Source organism: Nanorana parkeri, unplaced genomic scaffold (genome assembly GCF_000935625.1).
Source record: "Nanorana parkeri isolate BGI_ZX_2015 unplaced genomic scaffold, ASM93562v1 scaffold1342, whole genome shotgun sequence".
Lineage (NCBI taxonomy): Eukaryota > Metazoa > Chordata > Amphibia > Anura > Dicroglossidae > Nanorana > Nanorana parkeri.
The window spans coordinates 381,230-404,776 of NW_017307610.1; the positions used below are offsets into that span (position 1 = coordinate 381,230).

Here is a 23,547-nt window from a genome sequence, read left to right on the forward strand (position 1 = left end):
TCATATGATGAAATGTGCTATAAAATTCCTATTTATTCTGGTAAAAAATACATTAAAATAAAAAATTATAATTAAAAAAAAATATATATATATAATACTGAACTCCAGGCACATATAAATGACACAAATGAATGCATACAAAAAAAATGTATATTTAATGCAAGCAGTGTAAGTACTTTAATTTATCTTGGCGTCGTCTTTTGCAGTCAAAGAGGGGGAGGGAGAAACAGCACAATGAGTCAGTCAGGTGTATTGCAATGCAAGGATCCATGCTGATAAGAGGAGGGAGCAGAGTGACGGAGAGATGAGCTCATCAGTCTGCTGCTTCTCTTTAAACTATCCAGTCACAGGGTGGGGATGGAGAGAAAGATCAGGACATTGATGTATGGCAGAGCTTTCTAAATCTCAGGACTGGATGGACAGAAATGCAAATCTTCATGTAGTTAAAACAGCTCCCTGATATATAACTCATCTGTGTATTTATCTGTTTGGCTGGAGTTCAACTTTAGACTTGCTGGCTGTGTTCTTTTAATTGCATATGTTCTGTACTTTTTATTTACAAACCTGTTTTATGTGTGGCATGAGCTGTCTTTATCTGCTGTTTGAGTTTTCCGTGTTCTACCCCGTCAGGATACTATTAGCAGACTGTCATTAGGTGTCATTGTGTTGTGACCGATCTCTTTTTATGCTCCTTCTCTTTTCTCATTTAGATGTACATTTAGAGGAAGCCATTGATTGGCCTGGCCTGAAACTCAATCTAGGGCAAGTGTCAGGTCTGGCACTGGACCCCAACAATAACCTGGTTATATTTCATAGAGGCGATCATGTGTGGGATGAAAAGTAAGTACCATTAGATGACACATCACATGTATCATCCCAAATATCACATACAGCAGCTACATAAATAGCCTTGTTCATTTGTGTATTTTAATTATTAGTTGATAAAGGAGCAGGAAACTGGCTGGATGGGCAAATCATAATGACTTATCAACTTTTTTAGATGGCATTATGGTGAATATGTTATAACAGGGGTGGCTAACCTCAGCACTCCAGCTTTTGTGGAACTACAAGTCCCATGAAGCATTGCAAGACTCTGACAGCTGCAGACATGACTCCCAGAGCCAAAGGTATGATGGCATTTGTGGTTTCACCACAGCTGGAGTGCCGAGGTTGCCTACCCCTGTGTTTTAGTATAGGCCTGACAGCATCTTCTGAGGAAACCATCTTGTAGGTTTGAGCAGCTCTCTTATGCCTTGACATAGGAGTCTGTGATCACTAGCTCAGTGTATCTAAGATGTGTTGTTGCTGTAAAGTAAGAAAATGTCAATGCTTTTTTTGTGTGTCTTGCTTTTGAATAAATCATACCAGCAAGGTGTATCCTCAGCACTTCCTTTCCCAGGGTGACAACACCTATTTGGTTCAGCTGCAGCATTGTCGCCCTTTCCTATGCAATCTTACCTGGGCATTTTGTAGCTGGTTGTTGAAGCTCATGAATGCTCCACGTGAGGAATGCCATTATTTTAAATAGTGCTATGGTTAAAGTTTGCATCCGTTGCTGCTGTTCTGAAAGGTTTGGAAGCACAATTGTTTTGTAGCTGTGTTGAAGTACATTCTGCACATTCCATTTACTGGCATTTGAAGTAGCAAAAAGGGAAAATACAGGTATGAAAACAGGATGATAAGGGTAGAGTAATAAAAGTTGGAAATGTCATTGCAAGAAACCACTTGTTTTATTCCCACAGATTATAAGCTGTCTTTATGCAGCTAAACTGGCCTTGTGTAAGAGCAGAGAGGGCACGACTTCTCCTGCAGAAATATACAGTTTGCTGCCATTAATATACAGAGGATAATTGAAGTGGTCGCCACAACTTAATTTCCCCGGGGTTGCCATGTACATTGAGTGCGGACCGAGTACCGATCCTTGTGGGTTAGGCTGGTAAAATAAATGAGCTGTGATAAGTTTAAGTGTCTTTTTACACAGATGGAGCTCAGGGAGCAGATAAGAAGATGAGATGTCTATATTAAAGATAGCTGACAGGTCAAGGTATACGCTGGAAGTATTCACTTCGTTATGACAGCTAACAGATCAGTGGGCACAGTTAATAAGAACAGTTTCTGAAGAATGCAAGGAAGTCGGCTTGGGAGGGATAAAGTGGAGAGCGAGTCCACAGGTGATTTAATAGATGGGTATAAAAGAGATCATCGGGATGTACGTTAAACCTTGAAAATATGTATGTGCTTTAAAGCTGAACTCCAGGCAGATGGCTAAATGTGCAGAAACATATGTGAGAGCTGCCAAAGGACTTGTATTTTTCCATCCAGTCTTGAGATTTACACATTCCTACCGGACGCGTCCAGGTTGTTGAGCTTATAGTGATGCAGATGCCAACTGCAAACCATACAGCATTCTCAGCAGAGTGATAAGGTGGTGCTGCTAGTGGCCGCAAAGGATGGTGCCATGCAGGATCTCATGTATAAGAGGAATGAAGCTGGGAGGTGACCAAAGTGTCTATTGTTTAACTAAAGCAGAGAAAGGTCACATCATAAACCTGTATAAGAGGAAAAGTTACCAGCATGATTTAACATGCAAATGTTATGTCTTTGTTAGTGATGTGTCACATAGATCATACAGCCGATGTTTCAAGGCCACGGAGGTTTCCTTCCTCCAGGTGACATGGTACTTATTTGGCCTTGAGGAAGGGAACCTGGGTGCCCCAAAATGCTGGCAGTATGACCTACAGTATGTGATGCATCAATAATAAAGAGATCACATTTGCATCTTAAATAATGGAGTGCTGGTTACATTTCCTCCTATACAGGTTGATGATCTGACCTTTCTCTGCTTTAGACCCCGTTCACACTGAGCGGTTTGTCGTGCGATTTTCCGCTCAAATTCTGCGGAATGTCGCTCAATGTAGCTTGTCCAATGCATTTCAATGGAGCAGTTCACATCTCACAGCTCAATGTCGCCTGTAGCTCGTCACTCAAACTTGTAGCTCGAGCATGGCCTATTTTTCGGCAGATGTTGCGCGATTTGGTCCCAATAGACTCAATGGTGTCGCGCATTACCGGTGATATTGCACGACCTTGTCGCGCGATATCGCGCTACAGAAGGGTCACTTTTGCATAGCAATATGGAAGGAAAGAATGATGTCACATCAAGACCGCTGTTTTAATTAGTTACAGCCCAATGTAGCAGCGACTAAGTCCCTCCCAAAAGTCACGCTACGTAGCGTAACATAATGTGCAATGTCGCTCAATTTTGTGCAATGTAGCTCAATGCCGCTCAGCACTAAATCGCGTGGAAAAACGCTCAGTGTGAATGGGGTCTTAGTGTAGCAATAGACACTTTGGTCACCTCCCATTAATTTCCTCCATCCAGACTGTGATTGGACACTAAAAGAGCAGTGGCAGACTGATGGGCTCATCCTTCTGTTAACTCTTTCCTCCTGTCAACATATTTGTGTACTTGAGCACACCTGATTTAATCTTATAGTGCTGCACCTTCATCTCCCAGTCTGAGTTCTGTTGTGCTGGGGATTATAAGAGTCTGATATGAGGTCAAAGGCAGGTACTTACATTAGCTGTAATTGAAAAAGTACATTTAATGATGTTCATTGAATACATGGCTGCATTGATTGGTTCATTGTTCAATCTACCTGGAGGTCAGCTTTAAAGAGGATCAGATCTGTAATTAGCGGCTGTGAAGACACTTCTGTCATGTCATGGGAGCAAATTGCTTCTTCTTAATGCATGTGCATTGCTCGCTCCTACATGACAACCACTTACAAAATATAATGACAGTCCTCTGGAATGGATCTTATACAAAAGGAACATTACTGGCAGCATCTGATGGGAATCTGCAAGTTGTAATTAGGAGTCTGCCATGATTTTCCTTCCTGTCCTAATATTTGTTACAGGTATGTGAAAGAGTTCATAGGTAAAATCAGTTTTGGAAAGCAGTGATGTAATTAGGTGATTTGTTCACAATGCCAGTTCAAAATGAGTGAAGATATTGATATTTGGAGAACATAGACGTTGTTACACATTTGTATCGGCAGGAAGGAAAGGATACCCTAAAAAAAGTTAAAGTAGCAGAGGTGCCTGAAGTAAGATCAATGGCATCTGGGTATTTCTTCAGTTAGGAGATTTTTATGGGATGATACCTAGACATACTGTATAAAACATAGTCTTAACACATTTCGTGGCTCTAGCTGGCCACTTCCTCGGGAGGGTGTGGTGAGACTCAGGTGCAGCAGATTCTCTCGGTTTACATGCTCAATATCAGATGTAACACTCACCAGAAATGTCAGACCCACATCTGAATGTCTATAAACGATTGTGTTACTGTAACCTATAGAAATCCATGTCTGACATTTCCAGTGATTGCTGAATCTGATGGCTATTTGTTGTAATTAAATTTGAATACAAAAAAGCGGTTCTAAGCCACCCGGGAAAACAGGACACCACACCCCTGGTATCATTGAAGCAAAAAAGAGAAAAGAATGGGGCTTTGAAAGTGTCTCCCTAGGCATGGAACACATATTACATATTTGATTGTAAAAAATTAATTTAATTGTACAAATAAATACATACGTATATACAAAAAATGCACATACATAATAAATAAATACAAAAAGGGTCACAAAATATACCCTTCGATTACATACTTATATTGGCTTCCTACAAATAATGATCTAAAAGCACAAAAGGCCTATAGCCTCCCTGGACCACAAGGCCACATTCTAAGCATCAAGGATGTAATGATAATTAATAAATATTGCTAAAAATCATTAAGTTCATCATATATTGTCATAAATAGGTTACAGAGAGGGGAGAAGGGGATACTTCTCATCCAATTTGTCAGGCTTATTACATTACAATTACTGAGATCGATAATGGATAAATGTCCAGTACTAAAGTGAGAGTCACCACATCTAGACTTACATTAGATTCAACTGCTCTACAAGAAACTCCAGGATCATCTCTCCCACCGAGCCCCCTGACCCCGACTCCCTCCACCATGCTGGCCGCATCCCATCACACTGCCTATATATCCGGCTTGTGACATCAGCGGCTAGGGTGGGCCTATGGTCTGTGCCTATGTCCGCTTTCGCGGCACGTCACACCGGGAGTTTTCCTGTCATAATGACAGAGCCCCTCCCATCCTGGCTCGTCCCGCCTGTGGGACGGCAGCCGCCTCTCGGGCAGTGCCGAACCCACTTCCATCTGCCGCAGCCTTGATGTAAAACCGCCGCTAGGCGGATGGGCAGAGATATGCTTGGGACGAGGCGGGGGACCATCATCCCACCTAGGGCAACAGCCTCGAGGGGGTGAGGGTCCATGCGCAGACCATCCCCCTCCAGAATGGATGTTAAAAATAGGGGGGAAATCGGCCCAAACATGTCATCAGTGCGAGTAGAACCATCCTCAAGATGGGGCACAGACGGCCCACCACCAAACCCTTCACCATTGAATCCATGTTAAATATATAAAGTATAATGTCAATAAATTGTAACAATGTCATATAGTCATAAGTGTCCATAGCAATGGCACACTGCAGCCTCATCAACAGTATCCGATCAACACATTTACAGCCCTAATTTAACATTTATCAAAAGCATGATAGAAAATTAAATGTATATAAAAAGGTAACTAGTCCATTGGTTCTACCTTAATGAGAATACATAATAATTAAATAATTATTTAGAAAAAAAGTGAGGAGCTATGTTAAAAAAGTGACTAAGCTTTAGTTATATATAGGTACACCCATGATATTTAAATATTACAGGCAGCCTCCTATCTTCCTGAGGAAGCTTTTAAGTGAAACGCGTAGAAGAATGGAGCCACGGTGGAACAATGCAAGATTCTATAACCTATTTATGACAATATATGATGAACTTAATGATTTTTTTAGCAATATTTATTAATTATCATTACATCCTTGATGCTTAGAATGTGGCAGTGTGGTCCAGGAGGCTATAGGCCTTTGGTGCTTTTAGATCATATTCTTTGTAGGAAGCCAATATAAGTATGTAACAGAAGGGTATATTTAGTGACCCCTTTTTGTATTTGTATCAAATATGTAATATGTGTTCCATGCCTAGAGAGACACTTTTAAAGCCCCATTCTTTTCTCTTTTTTGCTTGTAGGAGTACTATTGTTATCTGGTAACCCAGGAGTGGGTGGATGAGCTGCGGCTGGACGTCAATAGAAACAAGACTTATACAGTGTTGCTTTCTGTGAACTTAGATGCTAGTCTACTTTTATTGTTTGACTTGTCTGCCCTCTAGTGTTCATATGTAAAATGACAACCTTTTTTAAATGGGAATGTATAAATGCACATTTCTGTGTTGTGATGTTATGGCACGCACATTAATACACATTATGTTTTGCTATAACATGCTTTGCATCAAGCCAACTCATACATTTTGTGCACTCTGTCAACAAAATGAATTGCAGCCAAGATCTGACATGACCTATTTTTCTTTACTGTGGAGTACATCACAACGCCTGGTATGTGTTGCACGTCACTGTATTAGGGCTTTGGGTATGCATGCTGCTGTGCATTGCGGAAATTCATGGATAAAGTGCACATAATTAAATTTGTGCTACGTGTGAGTAGGCCCTATTGTTTTTGTACACAAGTATATTACTTTTTTCAGGTTTTCCATAATCTTGTTAAGAGAACTCAATAGCTCAAGCTGAAATTTCAGCACACAAATAGGGAGGAGGGATATCACTGCTAATAACTTATCTGACGCCTTTGTCCAGAATTTGCAGCAAAGTGAGGAAAAAAAACCAAGGTAACTAGTGCTGCCTTTTAGCTAACCTGTACTGCCTTGGGGATCCTTTGTTATGTATTAGAAACAGATTTGTGAGGGCCCGTTCACACCAGTTGCAGTGCGTACCGGCCCGATTCTGACCAGAATGCACTGCCTCGCATTAAGGCCGGCTCACTTTTTAGTGGAGCAGGAGGGGGCGTGACGGGCTATTCAAGTGAATGGCTCCGTAGCCACGCCCTCCGGCCGCAATGCGATCACCCGCACGGGATCACAAGGCACATTGTGCCTGCGGTCTGGTCCGGTGCGATCAAATAGTGCTTGCAGCATTTTGATCACACCGGACCGCAGGCACAATGTGCCTTGCGATCCTGTGCGGGTGATCGCATTGCGGTCTGAGCGCGTGGCTACGGTGCCATTCACTTCAATGGCCCACCACGCCCTCTCCAGCCCCACTTAAAAGTGAGCCGGCCTTAATGCGAGGCAGTGCATTCTGGTCAGAATCGGGCCGGAACGCACTGCAACTAGTGTGAACGGGCCCTGAAACAGATTTTTATAGTCAGCAGAAAAAAAACTGATCTTAAACAGTTATAAACATAAACAAAATCAAATTCCTGATTCAAAACCAATATAGTGTTTCGTGGTGTTCTGACAGGACAATAGCAATGAGTTTTATGTGAAATTAAAGTTTGAGGTCGATTTCTCAGTTTTACTATTTCTGATGTTCTGACATAAACGTAATAATCGCCAATTTTCCATTTTAATGTCTTTCTCATTTGTGTTTTCTTTACAGTTCATTTGACAGGAACTTTGTGTATCAAGAAAGAGGAATAGGACCGATTGAGGAAAGCACTATACTCATTGTCAGTCCTAACAGTTCCACAATTCTACAGTCTGCTGGCAAAAATCTGTAAGTTGAACGGAACATAGCTTTGTGTGCCAGTTATTATATTACTATGGCATCAAGTCACACAAGTCATCTGTTTCTTACCGTATCTTATGATGGATTTCATATCCAAATGTTCAGTTTATAAAAAATAAATAAATGAAATGAACATCCTTGGGACCTTTAGACTGTGGGGTGCTGGAAAGTGCAATCTCAGACATGAAGAAGGAAAGGTGATGGCTGGCTCACTCTCTCGTTTCCCATACTGTTTCTGCCTGTTGCATTTAATGAGAAAAAAAACTAAGCTCTAGCTAATTTCGTTCGGGGATCATGCGCTCCCTTCATCAGTTCTGCTCCATCCATAAAAGTGCACTAGGTATATTTTAGTAAATTGCACAATATGGTTTAAAAGAAGCAGCTTCCTTGTTGCGGGTATTAAAAAAAAGAAAGAACTGCCAAAACACGGCTTCCAGTGCTGTATTTGTCTAATAAAGACTCAAAAGTGTATAGCATTATGTATCCCAATCTGCAGACTGGCAAAGCCAAATTATACATTCCCCACCAGCCTGCAGTGAGAAGAACCCCTTGATTCAGGTAAGTGGGGGGGTTGCGCTCTAACCTTATTTCATGTTACACCCTGAATATGGGTCAGAAAAGTAAACTTGCCATTTAAGGACCAAGCAGAAGATGTGGAAGAGAGTGGGCAAGCCATTGACGTTTCATTCTCCAAGTTGGAGCTCCCTGAGTTTTGGGGGTCCTGGTGTTCTGGAGAAGAGGTTGAAAGGTATAAGCAGGTAACTGCGTGTGTTGTTTCAAAATGTTAATATTCAGGTTTATTTGGAGCCAAGAGCAGGCTTGAGGTCCCCATATACATTTTATTTGGATTGTCTTTATAATATTTTTCCAGAAATATTATTAAAAGCTCCATTACATCTACCAGCTGGTAATTTTATGCCTAATGGCTTCTTAATGTTCCATTATGTGCAAGCGACCAATTTACATTGCTGATACCATATATACTGCATTACCAGATGTATTCAGCAGCCTTGTATACAAAGCGCATTGATTCTTATTAACCAGTTAACATGCCCATTTTCACATTTAGGCTTCAGTGAACGAAGATTTGATTAGTTGTTATGGGTTACAATTTGGCCCATCATCCTTGATTACTGCATTGTTATTTAAATCAGAACTCCAGGTAAAAATGCTATTAACACTTGCAGTGGGATTTACTGTACCTGGCCAGCTCTTAGACTAGTGTCTGGAGCCTTGTGCCCCCCTCCGCTGCATTAGTCCAAGGATCCTCCAGTCATCATGTCCAATACAGTGTATAGAACATGAGGATGCTGAGGGACATACCATTGTGACAGTGAAGGTGGAGTGAGGCAGGAGGGAGCACTGCGACAGTTGACCGGCTGCAGCCCCACTGAAAGGGTTAATAAAAGTATAAAAGTTGCTCTTTAAATCTATGGCTTGAATAGTCATGCTATATGTTACATGTTATATATGTGTAAGAGCATTAAAAGGGAAACTGTGCAGTACCAACCTAGTAAACATGTTTTCAATGTTTGATATAGCTGGGGGTTTGCAGGGGCTGTACACATTTTAAGAGATGCCCATATCCACGGAGCTCGGTTATGCAAATGCTTTTCATATGCCGTTCTGTGTTGGTTTTCCTTTAATGAGTACTCCCAACACAGTTGCCTTATTGAATGGCACTTTAATTAAAAGGCTGTGACATTATAACATTGATTTACATTGCAACCCTGGTGCTGAATCTAATGGGGACTAATTATTGATATATACGGAGGAATTAAGGAGCAATGTAATTGTTTATACCATTGCTGGAGTTGCATTTCTATATTAACCCCTTCCTTGTCTTTAGCATTTTATCGGCCAGATCACATTATTGCAGCTTGTCAGTTAAACAAGCACGATGCATCTCATTCTCTTTTAAAAGATGGATTTTATAGCTTTCATTTCCAGGTTAGAGTGCTTTGTCCTGGTTTGTTGAGCATTTCCCAGCTTATGAATATTATTATTAACATGTTATTATGGAAATCTGGACTGCCCTCTGACTGTCGAGGTGAAATACGTACATGGGAACTCTGACTTGTCAGAGGATTTGGGATTCTGTTCAGCCAGTCAGCTTTCCACCTCCAACCTCATTACAATAGTGACTGTCCATTAAGCAGAAAGAGACAAGATGCTGAAAAGGTCCCTAGCAACTGGCCCTAGCAACTGATTAGGTTTATACTTTCATTGCAAAGAGGAAGGAAGTTGACTGGGTGCTAGGGGAAACTGCTGCAATTGTTTTGATCAGTTATCCTCCATGTTTGTTGTTGTTTCCTTCATGATGGTGTTCAGGACTATTAAAAAAATCCGTCTGACATTTAAGCTCTTCCTCTTGCAATATCAAGTGTTTTTAAAAGTATTCATCAGTTGCATTTATTTTTAATAATATCTGTTATTTCTGTGTTCTGCAGGTTTTATTTGCCTCATGGTATAACCATTGATAGAGATGGAAACTTTTGGGCCACTGATGTAGCTCTTCATCAGGTGTGTATGTTTATATCTCAGATAAGTATATATATAAAGTCACTCGCACTTCAATAGAATTTCAAGTCAAAAACGGTTTATTGACTCGATTGCTATCACATCATATAGCGACGTTTCGGAACAACAGCGGTTCCTTCTTCAGGCAAACATTCTGTCGCTATACGATGTGATAGCAATCGAGTCAATAAACTATTTTTGATTTGAAATTCTATTGGAGTGCGAGTGACTTTATACATATACTTATCTTGGATTGCAGAGGCATCTGCAGTCACTTTGGCACCCACCCGACTCTAAGGGTATTATTCGGTCAGGAGTGCTATGGGTACACTGGGTTTTATGTTTATATCTCATCACATTACAGTAATAAAGGATGACATTTTCTATGAGTGTTCTAACAGGAAGGCATAAACCATTAGAAGTATGGAGAAGGATGTAAAGGACAAACTGGTAGTGTATGCCTCTTCTTTGTAACCACTTTGCTGCCGGACTGATTTTTTTACACACTTGCTCAAATGCACAATTTTTACATCGTAATGTGCTTTTAAAAAATATTTTATAGTTTATTTTTTACTTTACTTTATTGCTCCTATTGCTCTTACGATGAGGCTAAAAGCCTCTTTATGCGATAGGATTTGTCAGGTGACAGATCCACTTTAAAGGATATTAGACCCATGATGCCTCCTCTGTACTCTTCCCAAGCAGATGTTTACTTGGCCACAGTGGACAGGGTTTGACATCTCAGATCCAAAAAATGTTCAGAGCTGAACGTCTCTGGGTTCATTCTGTACACAAGTGATCAAGGAACTCCTGCTTGCCACCCTGATAACTTTTATTCGCGGTCCCAGGGGAAGTGGGTTAGCTCAGGATCCACGCGAGTTGGGGTGCACATATCACTGCCTGTAAAAGTGATGAGACGGCTTTGCAGTTGCCCAGATCACTTTCACGAAACAGAAACAAAATCACTACTGCATTGCAGCTTTGAGCTTATTTATATCCTTACCAGCTATAATAATGAGGGTAGCAGTAAAAGGTTTAGTAGGTAATTCTAGATTTTAATGTTTATTTAGATATACATGTAAAAGTGATTGACCTAATGTTCAAAAGCTTGAAGTACAATTAAACTCTCTTTTTTTTTTTGCATATATCTACTGCTAGTAAGCAGTAGTTATATGCAAAAACATTTAAAAGTTACCAAAAACATAATTACTCACCTATGTCACTGCCACTGCGCCCACCTCATCATCCTGCAGGATGATGAGGTGGGCGCATGTGCAGTAGTGATCTTCGGCAGGGAGAAGAGGAGAGACACAGTGTAAGTCAATGTACGCAGCCCGGAGCGTGCACATCAGACAAACACCGCGGGACCCGAGGAGTCTGCGGTGGATCAGAGACCGGCACCAGCACTGTAGGGACTTCTCAATACAAGTGGAAGGAAAAAGATCATCGGATCAAGAGGCATCATTTGAGGTAAGTCCTTAAAGCAGCAAGGGGAAGGGGAGGTGAAAAAATGTGGGACTTTAATGTCACTTTAAACTCTGTATAGCGAACACTTTTTTCTTTTTTTTTAGTTTTGGATAGATTTTTTTTATATTTTTAAACTTTTTTTTTTTTTTTTTTTTTAAAGGTTTTCAAACTAGGGCCTGATGGCTCCCGTATTTTCACACTGGGTAAGGCTTTTCAACCGGGCAGTGACCGGAGCCACTTCTGTCAACCAACTGATGTTGCAGTGGATCCAATAACAGGCAATTTCTTTGTGTCCGATGGCTACTGCAATAGTAGAATCATGCAGTTCTCACCCCAGGGCATGTTCATCATGCAGTGGGGAGAAGGTAAGTACAGATCTGAGGTAGGGCCACACTTTTTATTTATAATAATTAGTAATTAATCATTTTAAAAATCAGTAAGTAGGCCTGTCACCCAGAATACAAAACCTCAGTCTGTAGTCTAAAAACTTGTATTTTACTTTTGTATTATTTCTTGTCAAATTCTGCCATAATTAAGGAAGGTAAAAAAAGTGTGATTTATTCCTGAGTGAGTATATTCATTCCCAACAGAGTATGCTCACAGGTTGTTTTTCTGTGAGCATAGAATATTTGGTGAATGAGTAGGGGTAACAACTACCCCTTACGTTTTCACGAGGGGGGAGGAGAGGCGGTATCTGGGTGCCGCCTCTCCTCCCCCCTTATGAAAGCAGGGAACCAAGATTTAGATAAGCCCCTTGTCTGCAGACCCCCACAACCACCAGGCCAAGGTTGTGGGGAAGCAGCCCCTGTCTTTGTTGACATGGAGACTAGGTGCTTTTCCAGGGGGAAGGCATGTCGAGGGCATGAGGCCTGATATGGTGCAGGAGGGGGGGAGGCGCACTTCCCCCCCTCTTCCCCTTTACTGCTCTGCCAGGCTACTGTTTTTGTTTTGTTTTTGACATTGGGGTCCCCCCCCCCAAAATTCCTACCAGACCTAAAGAGGTTTGTCTGAATCCCAAATCAAATTGACTTTCGGACCCCAATCCCGAAAAACAAAATAACCAAAAATCTGAAAGGAAACCAAAGGGATTTCTCTCCGGCGCACATGTCTACTGTATAGCCAGGAGCCTTTTATCAAGAAACCAGCTATGAATAGACAGAAATGCAAACAGAAGTGTAGAGCTCCACCTGCAGGGTCGGACTTATAAAACCATGAATTATTACTATAACATTTTTCATACTTACCTGGCAGAAAGGTAAGTCCTAAACGTATTAAATAAACAAAATAAAATCTGTATAAAATACACATTCCCTTTGAACAAGGATCCCCAACTAAAATGTTTGAACTCTGTCATGCAGGGTGACGGTTTCTCACATAGCTACTGTTTGGCTTTTATTTTACTGTAGAACAAAAAGTGGATTTTTCAGTTTTACATGGCAAGTGATTGGTAGCTACTGGAAAAGCTAGCTTAGTTGTACAGTATTAGGAAGGCATGTGTTCTTTGTAGCTATACTAAGTAATTAAATAATTTCTTCCAGCTTCCTCATCGAGGATTGCCAAGCCCGGTGAGTTCCGCATCCCACACAGTCTGGCTCTGATACCTGACCAAGGGCAGCTATGTGTGGCTGACAGAGAGAACGGGAGGATTCAGTGTTTCCATTCAGAAACAGGACACTTTGTTAAACAAATCAAACATGCAGCATTTGGAAGTAGAGTCTTTGCCGTCTCCTATGCTTCAGGTAAGAGGGAAGGATTGTCTGCTTATGTAGACTTGTTGACCTCCATACAAATTGAGGAGAACTATGGGGTCAGTGTTTTTCCCCATAGTTCTCCTTGGGGTAACGGGAGGACACAAACTAGCGCCCTCCCGTCACCCTAAGCTCAGTATACCGCAAGCTACAGCTCGCGGTATACTGAGACGCCGCACCTGGAGCGGATCCCGACTTAGATGACGGGATCCGCCCAGCTGCGTGAGTGACAGCTGGCTCTGCCTATCTAGAGGCAGAGCCAGCTGTACCCTCCCCCGTCCGTTCCGCCAGTCAGCGCTGGCAGATCGGAGAGGGGAATCCAGCCCCTCCCCCTGTTACGGCAGAGAGCCGTGACAGGATCGAGAGGTGAGGGAACCCGGTATGTGTTCGCTCACCTCCCGATCTACTGAGCCGAACTGTGACAGTCTCATTGTCACAGGTCGGCTTAGAACTATGAGGCGAGTGGAAATCACTCATGTCATAGTTCTCCTTTGGTTAGGGGAACATCACATGTCTCTGATTTCCATGGAACCCATTGTTGGTTTTGAAGACATTTCCCTGAAATGTTGTGTCACTGGAAATGCTCCTATATTTCAAAATACAAGAATCCCTATCCAACTCCATTTAATATGTTATAACAATCATTTCATTGTTTGTAGACTGTCCAAATGTAAATGTTATTGGAAGCTATGCAAAAATGATAGGGTTGCTGTAGGAGTGAAGATACAGCGGTTTTCTGAGCTAAGCCACAATATGTACGTGCATTTTGTAATGTTTGCAGCTATGTATCATCTGGAAGACGTTCTTCTCCAGCAGTTTAAAGTTGTTAGATTGTGGCTGACAATGCAGGCATTGTCTGACCACTAAAAAGGTCTTTCTAAATAAAGATGTTGCTACACATGTATGCTTCAATCGGATACATGATCCTTCCATTGAGATGGGTTGGTCCGGTAATGTGTGGAGAAAGAAGCATTGTAATGCTCACAGTCACATAACTATTTCCTGATTTGAATGTATCTGGCTGGATCATGTAAGAGGTGTCTTATAGGATACTCTGGCATTCTGGATACTCGAGGACAATATCCAATCAACCGATTCTCCATATAAGCTAGCAAGCACATTTCATTAACAGCTTTGCTGATGTGGTTATGAAAAAGGGGGGCTGCTGTATGGTCTACTGGCTGTGACAAAAATGTAAACGGCTGTTAATGCGAGCCTGTCACTAGATTTATTGTAATTTATAAATGTTGGTTATGTCCCATTACTTGCTGCACCTTTTTTCAGACCATAGGCACATCATATCTTTATTTTTCAACTGAAGTTTAGGGCTGTGACATGCATCCTTCATTCCGCAATTCAAAAAGTCCATCAGTGTGATATACAGGGATGTATCGGATGTGTCACGCATCTCATACATCTGATACTTATACAGCTTCTACAAAGGAAAAGTATGTGCATGATGACAGGCTTGGTGACCGGTTTCCTTTCCTAACGATGATTTCATATATTAAACGACATTCTATATCTGTCCATCTTTTTTCAGGAGGAACATTGTATGCCGTTAATGGGAAATCCTACTATGGGGATTCAGAGCCTGTACAAGGCTTCACAATGAACTTCACTACAGGGGAGATTGTAGACACCTTTGTTCCAGTTAAGAAGGTAATATGGTTTTCTGATATTGTATTCTACAGCATATGATAGTAAGAAACCCAGCCTGACCTATTGCAGGGGGTTATTTACCTGACTGTATAACCTATTTTAAAAAGCAGAAAAATGTATACAAAATCTGCTACCCCTGAAACGATAGTAGTCCACTGGTGTGCCCCATGCCAAATACATCTTTATTTACCTGACTGTATAACATATTTAAATCCGATAAATATATACAAAATCCCCTGAAATGATAGTAGTCCACTGGTGTGCCCCATGCCAAATGCACCTAACTTGTAGTGTTGTTTTTTGGCACCCAGACTGACAAGAGACTGCACTATGGAAAATGGGCGGATTCCAGGTTGATTGATGTATATTTTCCAGTGTGCTAGAAAATCTGTGACAGACCGCAGCACTCGAAGCTGTTTGCACCATGTTTGATGTAACTGGACTTTTGCCAGATACTCATGAATTGCTTGACCTCGTTATGGCCAGTTTTATATGCCAACAGAGACCCTTTATATGTGATTTCAATATATTCTAGCTATGGTAGTAACTGTAAATGTTAGATTCATGGAAAGCCTTAGAAGTAGTAGAACATGTTTGCTGGGTGAAAAATCAAAGGTTTGTCTTGGCTGTATGTTCACAGACTGTATGTGACTTGCTTTGTGGTTATGTTTGCAGACTTTTGACATGCCCCATGACCTCGTGGCATCAGACGATGGAGCAGTGTATGTTGGAGATGCCCATGCCAACACAGTGTGGAAATTCTCACCCTCAGAAAGTATGTTCTGTACAGTCTCCTGCTCTTATTTATTTTGGCCAACTGATGCAGGCAAACTTTGAAGTGAAACCTTGAATGTTTAGACTAGTTTTATATGCGTAGTATAAAGACACGAGTGAAAATGGCTTATTCATTGGAATATATTAGGTCTATAGGTGACTTCATGACTTTTGTTTTTTAAAGTGGTGTTCTGTACACTCATGTGATCGAAGCAGAAACCTCATGCTGCAGTTGTGCTGTACTTTGAAACCTCATGCAATTAATTGCCCATTAACTTTGAGCTGTTTGGTCTATTAATCACAATATTTATGAGGCTGCTGGTCTATTAGTATACTTTCTATACCCTGGCAGATTAATTCCCTGACAGTCTCTTGCAGTGCTGCACATATGATTTTTGTTTGACATTTCAGTAGTACAGTCGCATGTTACACATGAGCATGACAGATAAGAATGATGCTGATCCATCTGTCACTTTTATTAATAACATTTTCCTCTGACTTTAACTTGCCAAGAGATGGTCAGTGCATTTGGCTGAACTTGCCTATGTATGAAGTCCTACAAATGTTTTTTATTTTACCCCATGAGATCAGAACATGTGGTTGAAGCACAGGACAGATGTTTTAGGCCCGGAAGTAAACTGATGGGTCTTGTATTAAAGCTGAACTCTGAGCACAAAAACTTTCATTGAAATATATTCCTCAATAGCCACAAAAGACAAATCCAATTTGTGTACACCACTTGCCTATAACCCAGAGTTGTGGGAGGGACCCAGCATGCCCCACCCACTACAGCAGCGGTCGGCAAGCTTCGGGCCTTCAGTTGTGGTGAAACTATAATTCCCATTATGAATCTGTCTCTGGAATCATGTCTGTGGCTTTGAGTCTTGCAATACCTAATGTATTTGTAGGTTCACCACAGCTGGAGGGCTAATGGCCTACCCATGCACTACAGGCTGCCAGCAGAAAATGACAGGAGTGGGCGGATACCATTTACAATGCATAAGGAGTGAGAGTAGCAGGGACTGGCCTTTATTACAGGAAGATCCTGCACAGAGGTTGTACACAGGATTACTGCACAGATCTGGAAAACAAACATGAAGCTCACACAAGCCTCTTTTATGTAGACATTACTGGCTTATCCCAGAGCTCAGGTGTAAGTGTATGCAACCAGATTATTTGGTGTAACCAGCACATCATTTGTAAACCATGTTAGCTATGTTATTAACATTTAGGCTGGCTTTACAGTGGTGCGTTGTAGTGACATGTACATTATACAGAGCTTTATTTCATGATGCTATGTGCATTGCGGGGCCATTCTTTTGAAATGGCACCCAACACGCGTACATACAGTAGCTGCCATCGCTACCGTTCCTTGTATTGCTGAAAATGCTGCAGGTTCAGGTTTTTCGTGTATTGAGGTGCGCTGCCAGCCCATCTAAACGGAGTATAGTTTGCCTTAACACAGCATATCACACACTATAACACAGCAAACATTTGAAGGAGCCCCAACCACCATTCTTCTTCTATGTATTCGGGTGGCTGATGGTCCTATGTTCTGCTATATATTTGATGTATTGTAGCTGTGCTGTTTGGTAGTGTTTGTACATTGGCACTTTTCTTTTCTCCTAGAAGCAGAACACCGATCTGTGAAAAAAGCTGGTATTCAGGTTGAAGAAATAACAGGTATCTTTTAATACATTTGAATGGTTGATTGATTTGGGCATTTGCATTGTAAAGAATGTATATTTTATGTTATTACTGATACATACAGGACCTGTAGTTTTGCCTTACATACAGGTACATAATATTCCATACGCATATACAGCAAAAGATTAATACAGCAGACGTACATTTCCTGCCTATAGGATTTACAGTCCATAGAAGAGGTAGGCAAACTCCATTCCTCCTGCTGTGGTGAAACTACATATCTCATCATGCATCTGCCTCTGGGGGGGTCATGCCTGTGGCGTCAGAGTCTTGCAATGCCTTATGGGACTTGTAGTTCCACTACAGTCAGAGGGCAGAAATTTGGATATCCCTGGTCTAAAGGGAAGTTGCCAGCACCACAGGCCGAGCTGTTACATGAATGCAGCCATCGCTGTATTGACTGAGAAGCTGTTAGTATTTTGTTACCCCACCTTTCTGAAATGAATGACGCAACACATATTAACATGAGAGGCTAATTCATGTGTCCGGGCTTAGCACTGTGCACCCTGGCCACATGGGATAGTTGAAGCACATGTCTGTCCCGTCTGTGTATCAACATTCAAACATTCCAAATAAAGTTCTCGGTGTCAGCAGCATTCAAGCATAAAGATCTGTGTACTGGATTTGTTTTCTCATTTTGTCTCTCATAGTTGAGGTCTACCTATGATGCCAATTACAGGCCTCTCTCATCTTTTTAAGTGGGAGAACTTGCACAATTGGTGGCTGACTAAATACTTTTTTGCCCCACTGTATATACATACCCCGATTTTTTTGTTGGATACAATGACAAGGTCTTGGCTGTGGCAGCAGCAGGCTAGCACTAGCTGACCATTTTGGGGGTAAGGGGTTGAATGGGAGGATTTGAGTTGGAGGTATGAAAACTTTTGTTTGCTGACTGAGTGTCGCCTGTCTGGTCTCTCTTCCCTCTTGATAAATATGGAAAATGTGGCATTTTGGGTGTCCCGGCCTTCCAGTTTGTGTCTTAAAGCATGGCTAGAATGACTGTAGGATAGGTGCATCATGTTTAGAGTTTGGACCATACTGTTAGGTCTATGGCAACCTTAACTAATTGACATGATTATTGTGGGTGTGGATCCCAAAATATAGGTTGTCTTCATAGAATCAGTCATAGCTGTCTTACATCGTCTGTTGCACCCAACCTGGTCTTCACACTGTTTTAAATATTACTATATTTAGTCAAGGATCCTGCTAAGGTACCAACATTTACTTGGCATTGTGCGGTCCTAATCTCTAATGTCTTCATTCTAGAAACGGAAATCTTGGAAACACGAGTGAGAACCCGACCCAAAACCAACATAACAGCCCAGGAAATGCATCATGAGCAAGCCAAGCAAACTCTAGTACAGCAGAGCAGTGTTGGCGTTTCCTTTGTTCTCATCATCACTTTGTTAGTAATTCCAGTCGTGGTTCTTGTGGCCATCGCAATTTTTATCCGCTGGAGGAAAAACAGAGTTTATGGAGGTATTTACCACAGAACAGTCTATTAATGTTTTTTACATGCCAGATGTTTATTGAAGTCATTTGTACATTTATTTGGATGAAGGTCCTAGTGAATTAACATGAACATACTCAAACCACATCATTCCATTTTTACAGCCATGACAATATACAAAGATGGCTTAAGAGCAGCCAATGTTTTGGTACTTTTTCTAGGTGAAGAACACAAATCTGAATCGTTACCTGGAGGGATCCTGGGAAAACTCAGAGGTTTGCATTTTATTTGTTCCATTTAAAAGTGAATACTTAGGCATAAACATTGGTATGTAGACTTACTAAACGGTGACATGTCGGCAAAAAAAGAAAGTTATTTTGAAACCGAGCTTTGAGATTACATTATAGCCAGAGCTGAAATGTTCCATGCCTGTCAATCATTGGAATTGTTTCATGCTAACCTTGCTGCCAGCTATGAAACAGGGTAAGGAAAGCATTAGTAGAAAAGTCGTCTCTGCATAGACACTGCAGGCTGTGGAAAGAAAGCATTCAAGTTTTTCATTTTCAGGTCAGACAATAATGTTTGAGGAGGAGGAGGGAAAGCTCCATTCTTTGGTTACATTCTGTCTGATGGTTTTCTTTTTGGCTCTCTTAGATTTCATAGCATAGAGTACATACAAGGCAGAAGAAAGAAAATGCATTTTTGTCTTCTGCCAAGGTTCCCATAAATATTCCCTTTTCATTCTTGGCATTATATAGATACAACATTTAAAAAGAAAGTGTATTTGGCCCCTTCTGTATATTTTTTGATATGAACATGGTGTACTGTAGATGTAGAAAGGATGAAATGACTGTTGGTCACTCGTTGCTTCCCTCATATGGCTGTGCCACGCTCACATCTCACCAACCAGGAGTGTCTGCTGCTAGTCTTGACATTTTCATTAATGGCAGATATACAAAATGAGCACACGGTATATATAATATCAGTATGTGCATAGCATTATAACTGAAGATCAATCAAGTCTCATTGTCTGTTTGCCATCCGGTGTCAAGCTCTGGTCTCTCCATGCTTTTCTCTCGCTCTGATATTGTGTTGCTCACATTTCATCTTATTTTTCTCATTTGCCATAAAGTTTTTAATGCAATGGCCTCTTTATAGCAGTCTTGTGTACCTATGGGAGCATTTTGTACTGCAGGCAGTAGGCAGCACATTCTCTATACATTCCTTAAAGTGTAACTCTCTCTCTTCTACTGTTGTTGAGGAAATAGCCGTCTTTTTCTAATCCGTTATATAAATTGAAGAGTTTTAGATTTCTTTTGCAAATTCACACTTTGGTTCTGCTCACCTCGTTCTTGCAGTCATTTCCTATTTCCTGAGTGTAGAGTGGGAGGGTCTACATACTGAAATCACATGACAAGTGTACAGGACATCCCTATTGCTGCTATGGTTACTAGAAAGCCATATTAGTATTTCTGGAAGTTTTAGAAAAATCTGCATATTGCGGGACATTTTAAAGTGACATTTTCTTTCCAATTTATTACAAAGTAAGGGCTCATGCACATGGGTGGTTGAGCCTGTATAACGTAAATTCTGTCTTATTTTTCCCCCCAATGGCTGTACATTGGTATATACTGGCACTTGTATACAGCCGTGTATGCGTACAGGCGTACATTCATGGAAGCAACTGCATCCAGGGAATGTGTGTGTATACACATAAGTACCAATGTATACCCAAATGGCGCCATTCACTTCTATGGGAGGCTGTACAGGGCACCTGTGGCTGCCTGGTGGGGGTAATGCAACAGAATTGACTTTGTATGGGCTCAGCCACCAATGTGAAGAAGTCCTAAAATGGCCACTTATACCTGCTGACATCACTATTGACCATATGGCAAGTTACCTGAGATGTAGTGCCCAATATATTAGGAATGCCGGCTGCTGAGCAATAAAGTGAAAGGTATTGCACTCTGATTAGCAATAAAGTTTGTTACAGATGAAAATATTGCATTAAAGGCAGTGCCGCTACTGAGACATCTGCCATCTAAATCTTGAAAAATGCAGCACACTTCCGAATCCCATACAAATGTTATAGAGGCATGTGCATGTATATTTGTATACATGCATTTTGTCCAGGATTATTGGCCACATGCTATAGCTACCAAGTCATAAGATTATTGCACCTTTTTAGGCCTGTGGCTCTAGAAAGTCACTTAATTCATGGCAGTAGAGTAATGTATACTATTAATTAGGAATGCACCGATACCGGTTTTTCGGTATCGAGTACAGATATTAGTTCGATACTCGCCGATACCGAGTACCGATACCAGAAGTCCCATTTAGGAAGCCAGACAGCTTTCTTGTCAATCAGGGGGGGTGGGTAATGAGTCGCCGCCTGGTTTCCTGATTGGCCAGCTTCCCGACCAATCAGGAAGCCGGGCGGCGAGTCATTACACGCTGCCCGGCTTCCTGATTGGCCTGGAAGCCAGCTCCATGCTCCCTCGTCACCAAATGACGAGGGAGCATGGAGCCGGCTTCCTGGCCAATCAGGAAACCGGGCAGCGTGTAATGACTTGCTGCCCGGTTTCCTGATACCTGAAGTTCTGGTATCGGGCTAGGCATCGGGAGCATTTGGGAGAGTACGAGTATTGGTATTGGTGCATCCTTACTATTATTATCTAAACAACCAAAGTGAAAGCATTTGGAAAAGGAAACTATAGTTGATTGGGGTTACTGTATTTTATTTTTAAGTTTATAGGGTTTTAAATAGTTGTACTACTTGTGTCACTATCTATATACAATCTGCATTTCCCAAATACACATTTAATACATAACAAAGAGTTCTCAGAGCCCTGTGGGTTTTCTAAAGAAACAGCAGAGCAGGTTGCTTTTCAACTCAATGTGTCTAAATTAAACCTCAGACTAGGCCATCAGAAGAGTCACTGGTCTGATGACGTATCCCAGTTCTATAAACATGGTGCACATCTGGAAATAATCATGCTACGGATATGAAATGAGACTAGAGCTCCACCTGCTGGCTCAATACAAGACTACAGAATATTAGAATGCAATATTTCATATATACCGGACTATAGAAAAACATATGTTTAAATTGTAATTTCTGTACTCCTGACTTTAAGTCCTAACTATAATAAACAAAGAAATATGTACGCAACTACTATACATCCATTTCATTTGTAAGAAACAAGAGGAGCAGCAGATGCTCTGCTTTATTCTATTTCCCTGCAGCCTTTTTTGCGATCTTTACCTGACACATGGGTCTATGACAGGTCACTGGATGCGTCATAGACTGTGTCTTCTCTCTCAAGTTATCTGGTCATAGCCGGAAATAGCCCTGTTTTCATCTGTTTCTAGCCAATACCAACTCCCTTAATACAATCATCAGATAGCATGTAGAGATCAGAGCGTTCACTGCCTGTCAACGTATATCTTACAGCAGAAAAAGCACAGCTGGGGGTAAGCAGGGCAATGAGAGCCAGAGGTCGGTCTTTGAAGGCAACTGAGCCGGGTTGCCTCCCTCTGACAGTACATTGTATTTTTGTATGGCACAATGAAATAGGCGATCCATTGTTCTAGCAGGAAACTGGATATATATCAATATTCTTTTACGATCCTGTTTTTTGTTCTTGAAGAAATTGAATATTTTGCTGACACCACAGCCCATAACTGCAGTGTTCTGTTACCATCTGTGCTTAGTGTAAATGCCCATACATTCATATTTCATACGTATGTTACATTTAATAGCTGCCAGCATCATCATCGAGATATCTGTTGCTTTGTCTTCTTTGCTTTTTTTTAAATTTCTCATTAGAAGTACTCATCGGTTTAAGCCATTTGCTATTTTCTGCATCCAGTTTTACCTCTATGATTTCTGCACTGTAGTGACTGGCTGTCTGAACGTCTGCTTATCACAAATAAACATTATGGAGTTACGTCAATGGCCAGCATTTATTAATCATCATTAGCTATATATAGCAATACATGGCCTATGTTCCTCACCCCATTGTCTCCTTGTTCATTTATTAAAGTGTATGTAAAGGAAAAAAATACTTTTTTTTTCCCTTCAGTTTTGGATAGAGTGGGGAAGGGTTAGACCCTCTGCTGAGTTTTTATTGTGGTCTGTGTCCTTGCTGGGGACATTGTTACTAGAGACCATGGTCACCAAGACAGAAAGTGAATGCACATCCTAAATATCAGAGTTGTTACCAGAATGAGAGGTGTGGTGAAATCTTTCCCTCATGTAAAATGTTCTAATTTGGATATTCCCATCTAATTGGGGGGACTCCTCTCACTTTCTGTTGCATATCCGAGACAAAAGATGAAAATAAATCTCCTTAGCAGGAGACAGAAAAAAATAACTTGATTGATTTTTAATTATTTCCTACTTCATCCAAAACGGAAAAAAGTTTTTGGGCTATACATACACTTGAATGAGTTTATATCGCTATGATATATGTTGCAGAACATTTTGCATTATATATTACTTGCTAAACT

The 23,547-nt window shown here is 41.1% G+C and overlaps 1 protein-coding gene across 6 annotated transcripts in view; it reads left to right on the forward strand.

Moving 5' to 3' along the window:
• The window catches only part of PAM (peptidylglycine alpha-amidating monooxygenase), a 161,815-nt gene that overhangs the window by 135,711 nt on the left and 2,557 nt on the right, over positions 1-23,547 (forward strand). For 3 of the 6 annotated variants that reach the window (XM_018569485.1, XM_018569489.1, XM_018569486.1), the window contains 10 exons: positions 711-840; positions 7,576-7,692; positions 10,155-10,227; positions 11,852-12,056; positions 13,230-13,430; positions 14,983-15,101; positions 15,777-15,876; positions 17,505-17,558; positions 18,852-19,064; positions 19,257-19,310. In XM_018569485.1, coding sequence (XP_018424987.1) covers positions 711-840; positions 7,576-7,692; positions 10,155-10,227; positions 11,852-12,056; positions 13,230-13,430; positions 14,983-15,101; positions 15,777-15,876; positions 17,505-17,558; positions 18,852-19,064; positions 19,257-19,310 — 1,266 coding nt within the window. The remainder of the gene's footprint in view (positions 1-710; positions 841-7,575; positions 7,693-10,154; positions 10,228-11,851; positions 12,057-13,229; positions 13,431-14,982; positions 15,102-15,776; positions 15,877-17,504; positions 17,559-18,851; positions 19,065-19,256; positions 19,311-23,547) is intronic. The other 3 variants (XM_018569487.1, XM_018569490.1, XM_018569488.1) reach the window with 2 other exon arrangements.